Source organism: Gadus chalcogrammus, chromosome 11 (assembly GCF_026213295.1).
Source record: "Gadus chalcogrammus isolate NIFS_2021 chromosome 11, NIFS_Gcha_1.0, whole genome shotgun sequence".
Classification (NCBI taxonomy): domain Eukaryota; kingdom Metazoa; phylum Chordata; class Actinopteri; order Gadiformes; family Gadidae; genus Gadus; species Gadus chalcogrammus.
In genome coordinates this window covers 7,165,309-7,175,688 of record NC_079422.1, presented here as the reverse complement: position 1 = coordinate 7,175,688, position 10,380 = coordinate 7,165,309, and the positions used below count along the sequence as shown (strand labels likewise).

General features: G+C 50.6%; 1 protein-coding gene across 1 annotated transcript in view; it reads right to left on the bottom strand.

Moving 5' to 3' along the window:
• Window positions 1–10,380, bottom strand: part of cicb (capicua transcriptional repressor b) — a 40,546-nt gene that overhangs the window by 27,395 nt on the left and 2,771 nt on the right. Inside the window, exon 2 of the mRNA XM_056601446.1 lies at window positions 2,055–6,286. Coding sequence (XP_056457421.1) covers window positions 2,055–6,057 — 4,003 coding nt within the window. The 5' untranslated portion in view covers window positions 6,058–6,286. The remainder of the gene's footprint in view (window positions 1–2,054; window positions 6,287–10,380) is intronic.

Sequence of the window (10,380 nt, the reverse complement as noted above, 5' to 3'; positions counted from 1 at the left end):
TTTAGCTCTTTCTCTATTAGCGTTTCACAATTTGTTATTAATTTTTGTCGTTTTTTTGCCTTGATTTGTTTTAAGAAGTCATCATACAAATTGACGTGTGATACAGCAGGTTAGAAAGAGGACAAAAAAACACTGGCACATCTAAAAACTATGCATGCATAAAAATTAAAGCAAAGGTCTATTTTAACACATGATATATAGTTAAAATATATATATCATATTTATAGATTGATTTAGTCCCATTATATTTGAATGCAACCTCCTTTATGTCAGTATGTGCAAGTATATGTCAGTGTGTGTGTGTGTGTGTGTGTGTGTGTGTGTGTGTGTGTGTGTGTGTGTGTGTGTGTGTGTGTGTGTGTGTGTGTGTGTGTGTGTGTGTGTGTGTGTGTGTGTGTGTGTGTGTGTGTGTGTGTGTGTGTGTGTGTGTGTGTGTGTGTCCATCTGTCCTTCTGGGTGCACCGATGAATATAAGGATCAGTTCAGAAGGAAGTTGTCTAGTAAAAATAGCATTTATATATTTGAACTCTCTCATAATTTAAAGTGATGAATAAATAAACCTTTAAAGGACCGAGTAACCACAGATAGAAAAATTGTGTGTTTGTCTGTCTGTCTGTGTGAACCGAAAGATCAGTTCAGACAAAAGATGTCCATTAAAATATATTTTTTCTATATATTTTATCTTCATCATAATTTAAAGTAAATACGTATTTATATTATTTCAATATTCCCTTTTGACAAGAGTAGGTGCACCTGCTTTCCCATGTATCTCTTTACGTGTATGTGTGTGTGTGTGTATATGTAAGTGTGTGTGTGTGTGTGTGTGTGTGTGTGTGTGTGTGTGTGTGTGTGTGTGTGTGTGTGTGTGTGTGTGTGTGTGTGTGTGTGTGTGTGTGTGTGTGTGTGTGTGTGTGTGTGTGTGTGTGTGTGTGTGTGTGTGTGTGTCGGCCAGCATAGTGGGTGTGTGGGCTCCCAGGGTGAGTCTAGTCATGTTTGAAATGTTGGAGTGGAGCCATGCCAGCGTCAGGCCGGCCCCCCTCCGTTGTGACCAGTGACCAGCACTTCCTGAACCCCTGCCCCGCTCATCCAACACCCGGCTCACACACAGAGGGTGGTGCCACACCCCCCCTCTCACACACACTCCCCCTGCATCACAACCCTCTTACACCTTAAGAACCAGGGTCGGGTTTAGTGGATGGATTTGAGAAAGTCTGAAAATATATATTTTATAAAAAAACAAAAGCATGTATTGATCATTTATTTATGGCATTTGATGAAGTATGGTTCTAATCCTAGCTCTAAAAAATTCACACCTTTTGTTTCCTATTTCTCAACATTAGGTGTGGGGAAACACTCTCATTGAAGCAACATTATTTTCCTTTTATTTGTATATACACGAAAGAGAAAAAAGGAACCCGTTTTATGCAGGAATGCTCTTATTTATTTGAATAACTGATTAACAGGAATCCAAGCGAAAGAAAAATAAATCATTGAAAAATATCATTCTTTCACTTTTCTTTGAAATTATTCAATACATAAAATTCCGCCCTAACCTCATGATTCTTCCAACTATCGTACCTAAAATAGCACCAAACTTATTTTCCGAAACAGAACATGCTCGATATTCCCCTTTGATCTCTGAACTAAGAGTGGGGAATCGCACAAAAACCGCCTCACCTGTACAGACCAACACGTCCCTCCACTGTAGGAACCAATATCAACCCTCACCTGCATCAATCAATGCAATCCCTCCCTTCTCTAAACCTACACAAACCCTCTCCAGGGCAAATCAATACAATCTCTCGGCGTTAGAAACCAAATGATCACCTCCATGAACCAATACAAACTTCACCTCAAGGAACCGATACAAACATTCACCTGTAAGAACCAACACAACATTCACCTGTATGGACCAATACAACCATCACCTGTATGGACCAATGCAACCATCACCTGTATGGACCAATAAAACCATCACCTGTATGGACCAATACAACTGCTCTGGTGTGTAAACCAATAACATCTCTTGCCCGCATTCACCGATGGTAGCTCACCTGTGCCGGGGCGTCCTATGATGATGTCCTTCCGGGGCGCGGGGTGCAGGTTCTCGGCGGGCAGGATGAGGGGCAGCAGGGCGGTGGGGGAGGGGTGACAGGGGACCGGCTGCTGGACCTCTGTCCCGAACGCCGCCGCCTTGTCCGGCTCCTTCCCCGCCGGGCAGGCGTTGCTGCCGGGGATGGGGGCGTTGGTGGTGTTGCTGCTGACGGTGATGGACAGGGTCTGCATGGCGTTGATGCCGCCGGGGGCCAGGGAGGTGGGGGCGGGGGAGACCAGCACCAGGGTCTGGGCCGGGTTCTGGAGCAGGACGGTCCCATTGGTCACGGTGGCTGAGGCCGCGTTGATGGGGACGGGGACCTGGAGGCCAGCCACCGGCAGGGGGGTGAAGGGCACGAGCCCGGGCTCTTTGGAGGTCTTGGGCAGCCCCTCGGCCCCGCTTCCCCCCCTCCCAATGGGACCCTCGGTGAACTTGGCCAGCGGCACTTCAGGGTTCCTCACGATGACCGGGGAGTCCCTGAGGGCCTGCTGGGGGACAGGGACCACCCGGCGAAGCCCTCCGTCGGGGGGCAGGGAGGAGGGGGGCAGGGGGGAGATCAGGAGAGGAGGCGGGGAGGAGGCTGTGGAGGACGGGGGTCTGCTGGAGGGGGGGGTGCCGGCTCCACGGTGTCGTGAGGAGGTGGGCGTCTGGGTGCGCGAGTAGGAGGCCTGCGTCTGCGGCGACAGCACCCGGAAGGAGCTGTTGAGGTCCCCCTGCTCCGGCTCCGTCTTGGGTGTGTAGTCGTGGTGGTGCGAGGGCGGCGGTGGGGGAGGGGCGGCCTCGGACTTCCGCTTCCCCGGGGCGGTGCTGGTGGGGACGGTGAAGGTCAGGTTGGCGTGGAACGACGGCTGATGCCCCGAGGCGTGCCTCTCCCGCTCGCCCGCCGCACTGGCACTGGCTCTACCCCCTGCTCCCCCCCCGGTCCCACTGGGCTGCCGCTGCCTCCGGTGGGGCGGGACGGGGGAGGCGTTGATGGGGGAGAAGTTGGCAGGCCGGAAGCCGAACAGCGGCGACGGGGAGGGGGACGGGGCGGGGGAGAAGGGCGACTGGTTGGAGATGGGGGAGAAGGAGGGCGTGCAGGAGCGCGAGCTGCCCAGGGACACCAGCATGGTGGCGGCCTCGCACTCGTCCATGTCGAAGCGGGACGACAGGTCGTGGGGCAGGAGGGCCGCCTGCACCAGCCGGGGCCGGGAGTCCCCTCGGCTGCTGGCCTCGCTGCTCTCCCGGGACGTGTCGTCCCAGTCGAACTCGCTGCTCGCTCGCCCCCGCATGTCCGAGGGGGTCACGGTCCCCGAGCTGCTGCCCCCCCCTCCGGCCCCGCCCCGCTCCCCTCCCCCTCCGCCGCCCCCCCCGGCCGCCTCCATCTCCTTGGTCCTCATGGACAGGTGGCGGGAGCAGTAGCCGCGGCGCTGGGACTCCTTCATGCAGCCCTCCCGGGAGCACAGCCGCCGCCACTGCTTCCCGTTGAACTTCTTGCGGATGCCGTTGTTGGTGCACACCACGTCGCCCTTCTTGTACTTCTGCTGCGCCAGCGACAGCGGGGTGCGGGAGCGCGAGGAGGAGGTGCTGGGCGTAGAGGGGGGGGTCTGAGTGGGCGTGGTCTTGGTGGAAGGGAGGCTGGCCTGGGAGAGGCTCAGCTCAGGCCTCAGAGAGGCAGGGGAGGAGGGGGGCTGCTGGGGGCCGGTCAGGGCGGAGAGGGGGCCCCGAGCCACCGCCAGATGAGGGGAGGAGGACGAGGAGCAGCCAGGGGGCTTGGAGAGGATGTGTCTGTGCTGGGGGGTCCCGGAACTGGGCTTTTGGCCCCCCGATGGACCCATGTTGAAGTTAGAGACCTCCATGTCTACCTCCGGGGTGTTGGGCTGCTTCTGTCTCTCGGTGTCTCCGTAGACGGGGCTCGTGGCTACGCTGGCGGCCACCGTAGCGGAGTGCAGAGACAGGTGTGTGCTTACGTAGGAGTGCCCCCCCACCACTCCTGGAGGGAAGCCGTGGGCCCCCGACCTCGGGCTTCCCCCCAGCACCCCCATTCCAATGCTCAGCTGACATACCTCTCTCTCCACCTCCATCTCCTCCCTCCGCTCTCTCTCCTCCATCTCCAGCTCCTTCTCCCGCTCCCGCTCCCTCCCCCCGTCCATCTGTGGGACCTCCCAGGGAGGGGAGAGCAGCCTCAGGCTCTGCCTGGACACCCACACTGCCTGGCCCTTGGTCAGGACCTGGGCTTCATCCTCCAGGACCACCCGATAGGGGAAGGAAACGGCTGGGTGGGGGTCCACCTGGGAGACCACCCCCTCCCTGAACACCACGGGTCTCCCTTCTTCTCCTCCAAAAGGCACACATACTCTGGTCCCCACGGCCACGGGGGCCGTACCGGGCGGGGGCGCGTCCAAGATGAAGTCCACCGCTCCCTCGTCCCCCGGCGACGAGGTCATACTGGCTCCCCCGAGGAAGGGGAACCGGACCAGTCCCTCCCCCTCCTCCTCTCCCTGCAGCTGGACCTCCACGCTGCCCCCGCTCACCCTCCGCACCACCCCCGGACTGAACACCGGGGACTTTGGTCCTGAGTCCTTCCCGGCGACCCCCTTCTCCTCCCTGACACTGGTCTCCCTGCTGCTCCTGGCCCTGCGAGCCAGCACCCTCTGGTTCTTCAGGCCCTTGGCCAGGGCCTCGGACAGGCTGGCCTCTCTGGAATGGTTGCTATGGAGGTGAGCGAGGCCTTCTGCTATCTTCTGGTGGAGGCTGGGCCCCGTCGCCTCCTTCACCTCCAGGTCGGCCGAGCTCTCGCTCGCCGTGTCGGTGGAGGACGAACAGGCCGAGTTCTGGGGGCCCTCTGTGTGGCTTTCCCCAGCGGGGGCCTCTCTTTCTTGGGGAAGTGCTTTAGGGTGAGCCTCGTTGGGGACACTGCTGAGAGAAGTCGTTTCTGGTGCTTTGCTGTATTCTTTTGGCGCTGAGGGCTTATAACCTGAGCTAGGATTAATTATATTACTGCTATTGCTAATACTCTTACTGCTAGTACTACTGTCACTACGGTTGCTGACATTCACACCACTCATAGCGTGTGCACTGTTACTGGTGATGGTGCTGTTGATGCGTCCGCTGATGCTCAAACTATTACTAATGGTGATAGAATTACTGCCATTGTTTCTGGGCATCAAGCTAGTTCTGCTGATATCATTGCTGTGGTAACTGCTTTGTATAAGCAACGGACTGGAGGTAGGGATATTGGCAATGGCACCGCCATTGCTCACAAAGTGCTCATAAGTATACTTTTTCTTGGGAACACGGGCCTTAAAAGTGGCTGTTTTCCTACTGGAATGGGAGCCCGTGCTGGGACTGGGGGCAGTGGTCACGGGGAGGGGAGTCGGGGTAGAGGTTGCTATGGTCGGGGTTACACTGTGGTTTGATAAAGGCATCGGGGTAGAGGTTAGTATGGTTGGGGTCAAAGCCGGGCTGCTGGAGACAGGCGCTTTCGTAGAGGCTGCTATGGTTGGAGTGTGGTTGGAGACATAGGTGGCTAGGGAAGAGACCGCTGTGGTCGGGGTCGCGTTGTGGTTGGAGACGGGCGTCGGTGTGCTCTCTGCTATGGTGGGGGTCATAACGGGGTTGGGAACGGGTTGGGTTGGGGTAGAGGTCGCTATGGTTGGGGCTGTATTGTGGTGGGAGAACGTGATATTGCCGTTGGTCCCAAGGGACTTCCCCTCCTCCCTCTTCTCCTCGACCCCCCTCCCACTCTTCTCAGCGGCCTTCTGCGCCTCCTGCGACTCCTCCTTCTTCCTGGGGGTAATGCTACTGGTGATGGGCTCCTTGCGGAGTGCGTCTGCGGTGAGCGGGGCCTGTCTCTCCCTCCTGACCCGCTCCCTCCTGGTGTCCTTCTCCGGGGACCCCTGGGAGACGGCCTTCCTCCTCCCCCCCCGGCCCCTGGCCCCCGCTGGGGGGGGCCGTCCACCCTGCTTCTTCACGGGCCTCATGTCCTGGTGTGCGGTCTCTGCGGTGGTCCGGCCTCTGGTACTGCTCACAGGATCACTTCACTTCAAAGTGCTCCGAGCGGCATGGCACTTCAGGCTCTGGACGTTTCCAAGGCACCTCTTGCTATCTGTTCTTTTGTTCTTTTGTCCGCTCTCCCTTTCTTTCTGCTTTCTCGCGTGTTTTCTTCCTATGCCCCCGTTCTGTGCCCTTGCTCTTTCTCTGCACTGCAGGCTGGTAAAAAAGAGAGAGAGAAAGGGAACAGGGAAAGAGAGAGGACAGGTGGTCATTTATTATCTTCATCATCAGAATTAGCTCCGATTAGGAATGATGTCATGGCTCAAAGTGTGCAGCTCTGCACTAGTCCTACAGGCGCTATGTCGGAAGGATCTCCCATAGCCCCCCCTCTCTGTTGGACCAATCCAATATCCGCTGTGTGTTTGTATGCGTGTGTGTGTGTGTGTGTGTGTGTGTGTGTGTGTGTGTGTGTGTGTGTGTGTGTGTGTGTGTGTGTGTGTGTGTGTGTGTGTGTGTGTGTGTGTGTGTGTGTGTGTGTGTGTGTGTGTGTGTGTGTGTGTGTGTGTGTGTGTGCGTGTGTGAGAGAGAAAATTGCAAACTTTCTAAAATTATAATAATGAAATATAATCTATTTTTAACAATGAATGAATAACTTTAATTAACTATACATGATGATTATGAGATAAACCTGTAATTAGGTAAAAAAAATTAAACTTAAAAAAATACAAAAAGTATACACAAATATTCAAAGATAACCATTATTAGTAAAGCTTAACTGTCTGGATGTATTTGAAAAAAAAATTGTAATTGTGTGTGTGTGTGTGTGTGTGTGTGTCTGTGTCTGTGTCTGTGTCTGTGTCTGTGTCTGTGTCTGTGTCTGTGTGTGTGTGTGTGTGTGTCTGTGTGTGTGTGTGTGTGTGTGTTTGTGTGGGTTTGTGCGTTTGTGTGTATGTGTGTTTTGTGTCTGTAGTCCACACAATTATTTTCTCAACAGCGTAATGTTTAGAAAACACAAAAGTAAGCCAATCATGAAGGGAGAAACATTGTCAAGGTCACTCCTCATCAAACATTTGCCTTACAGAAACTCTTTTTGATCTAATTCTTCCAATTCTCTCTTAAGCTCCCATTAAGTAGAAAAAGGCTGGAGGTGATTGGTTTAAGGTCACCCTACATTGTAGCAATATGAGAGCATAGAGAGAGAGAGAGCAAGAGAGAGAGAGAGAGAGAGAGAGAGAGAGAGAGAGAGAGAGAGAGAGAGAGAGAGAGAGAGAGAGAGAGAGAGAGAGAGAGAGAGAGAGAGAGAGAGCGAGAGACAGAGGGTCAGACAGACAGAAAGAGAGACAGAGACAGACAGAGAGAGAGCTCTGAGAACAGCAAGATGGACCAGCTGTTTGTATAAAACAGATTATGCGTGTAGTTACTGGGAATTTCCATGGCTGTTTTCACACCGTCTATCTCCCTCTCTGTCTCTGTCTCGGCCTCTTCAGCGGCGTCTTTTTTTTCTGTGTTTCCCTTCTGGCAGATAAAGACATATATTGTGCCCAAAGGAAACTTTTTTTATATCTGTCGAGCCGTGATTAGCGAAAGAAAATAAAATCCACATCCACCGATGCCAGAGAAAATGACTCAAAAGGATAGCAAGCACACGGACACACAACACTGATGTTGGTAACCTGCCTGCTTGTACTTTACATAGAAAACCTGCAAACATTGCTAACCATTATGACAGCAATGTCTACATTTATGCAAAAAGGTAAACACACACAGATGCTCACGCAAGTAGTGGCAAAAGCGCACACATCCCGTCTGGGAAAGTGGGAAAGTTTCCCAGTGTCCCTTGTGAACTACAGGTTGACTATGACTATATAACTATTTAATTGACGAAAACTATCTAACAAATCAGATCCTACTTCCTGTGGTATGAGATTGATATTCCAGCATAACTAATCAACTCCCAGGTGGATGACTCTCCCACTCAGCGGCTGAGCTCCTCGTGTGGCCTGTCCCCTGTGCATGCTGGGCACCCTGGGGTGTAGTGTGTGAGGTACAGGAAAGTGTTTAAAGTGTGTAATGGGACTTACAGGCTGATAGGTCTAGCTCTCGTCGCCCACTCCAATGTATTAAAAAAAATGTAAATTCTGTATATTTGTGTAAAATCTTACATATAACCTTTGATTCTGGCTGTGGAAGGATATATATATATATATATATATATATATATATATATATATATGTAAAAATCCTCCCATTTACCATGTTCTCAATAGGCAGTCGGCCCAGCAGGCCAGAATGTGTTCTCTAACACAGGCCTGTTCCCCATTACAGATCAACAGAGTAAAAAATAGAAAAAATAGAGCAATAAAAGCCTAATATGTCTGTGCTTTAGGGTTGACTGAATGACTGGTTGAATGGCTGCCAGACTAGCTTAACTGGCTGATGCTCTTGTTGGTTGGTTAATGGTTTCCCTGGCTGACTAGCTAGGATCTGATGTCAGCCTGAAAATATGTGTTTGGTCGTGCTTATGACTACCCAAAATACCCTTGGCGAGTACTGATAAGCAGACAGGATGTGTTTGTTTTTGGTTGTGTGCAAGTCTACGTGTTTGTGTACCTTAGTGGCTGTGTGTGTATTTGTGTGTTTATTCCGTGTGATTCTGAGTTAGTAATTAGTCATTCTGAACTTTTCAAGGTAATAAAATGGACAACGTGCATCCTGGGCACAAATCTGAGGTTACACTCACGCAGATTGCTTTTTTTTTTTTTTTTATAAACACATTTTTATGAGGTCAATGGAGAGCCTTTGTGTCTCAGTCATAATTTAAATAATTTATTAATGTAAAGGGGGAAATTTATACTTATAAAACATTAGCTCCCAAATAAACTACATTGTATTATTTCATACAATGCTGTAATAGTAATATGACTTTGTTAAATCTGTGTTTTACGTACCACTCAAACGACAATGGGGCTGCTTACCTTAACAACCGGCACAACTGTGTTTTGTGAAGACCTAAATATATTTTAACTGAACAACCAAAATACACACCAGAATCATTTTTTTCTAGATTATACTGTCTACAACCCTGATATTTTTCACACTAGTTCAATATCAGGGGAAAAAAAGAGAGAATCCCAAGTAAGGTTTACTCTGGTCCAAGTTGAATAAATAGTCGGTAGTTTTGCTGTAATAGTGACCTCTGGGTAAATCCAACTTGAAGCTTGTTAATGGGCAACCATATAGTTCCTACACGGCTAGGCCCAGCTTCTCCAAAAATACAAGTCCGTTAGGTGTAATAAACATACATTACAAGTCATTCAACAGTAATTTAACTCTGTATGGTAAGACAAACACACACACACAGACACACTCAAACACACAGACACACACACTCACACACTTCTCCCCCACACACAGACACACACACACACACACACACACACACACACACACACACACACACACACACACACACACACACACACACACACACACACACACACACACACACACACACACACACACACACACACACACACACACAGAATGCTCTCTTTGGAATTGCCAGTTTACTTATCCACACATTGTTAAATTCTCGTCTTGCCTTGTAATGTCGGACGTGCACGTTGTTGTGTAACTACAGTTTTCACGTTTGCTTGTGCATGTGTGTTCAGGCTTCTCAATATGGATACAGCATTACAGTGATCACAGATACTATGATAACGACCTGTGATATCACTGTGCCATTCTGAAGACCAGTTTCCCTCACAAGTGTATCAGAGCATGTACATAGCCCATAAGAACATGTCAGGACATGCAGGGACATGTCTTACATTTGACTCTATACTGACACAACAACCCCCTTATGTTCCCCTGATGCCCCTCACGTTTAGACGTATATTTACATGACATCAACACTAACACACTAATTATAATAAATACCTACAATTTCGCTAAAAAGCCATCAGCCCAGCTTTTGTGATGACGAGTCTATATCGTGCTCATCTGTAATTACTACATTAATATGTTATGCTATGCAGCCCGTGCATTAGGTCTGGTCTAGTGGTTCAGCTTGTGGTGCTGTGGTACAAACCAATACCTACAGAAAAACAAATAAAACCACGACCACTGCCTCTTAAACACGGACTGTCATAGGACCATTGCTCTCACTGTAAAACCATTCGGTCTCAGAATGGAGGAAATCCAAGGTGATGTCACATCAAAAGTATGGTGGCTGCCATCAGCACACACACTCCCATCAAACACACACACACCCACACATGCATGACACACACATGCCAAACACACACACA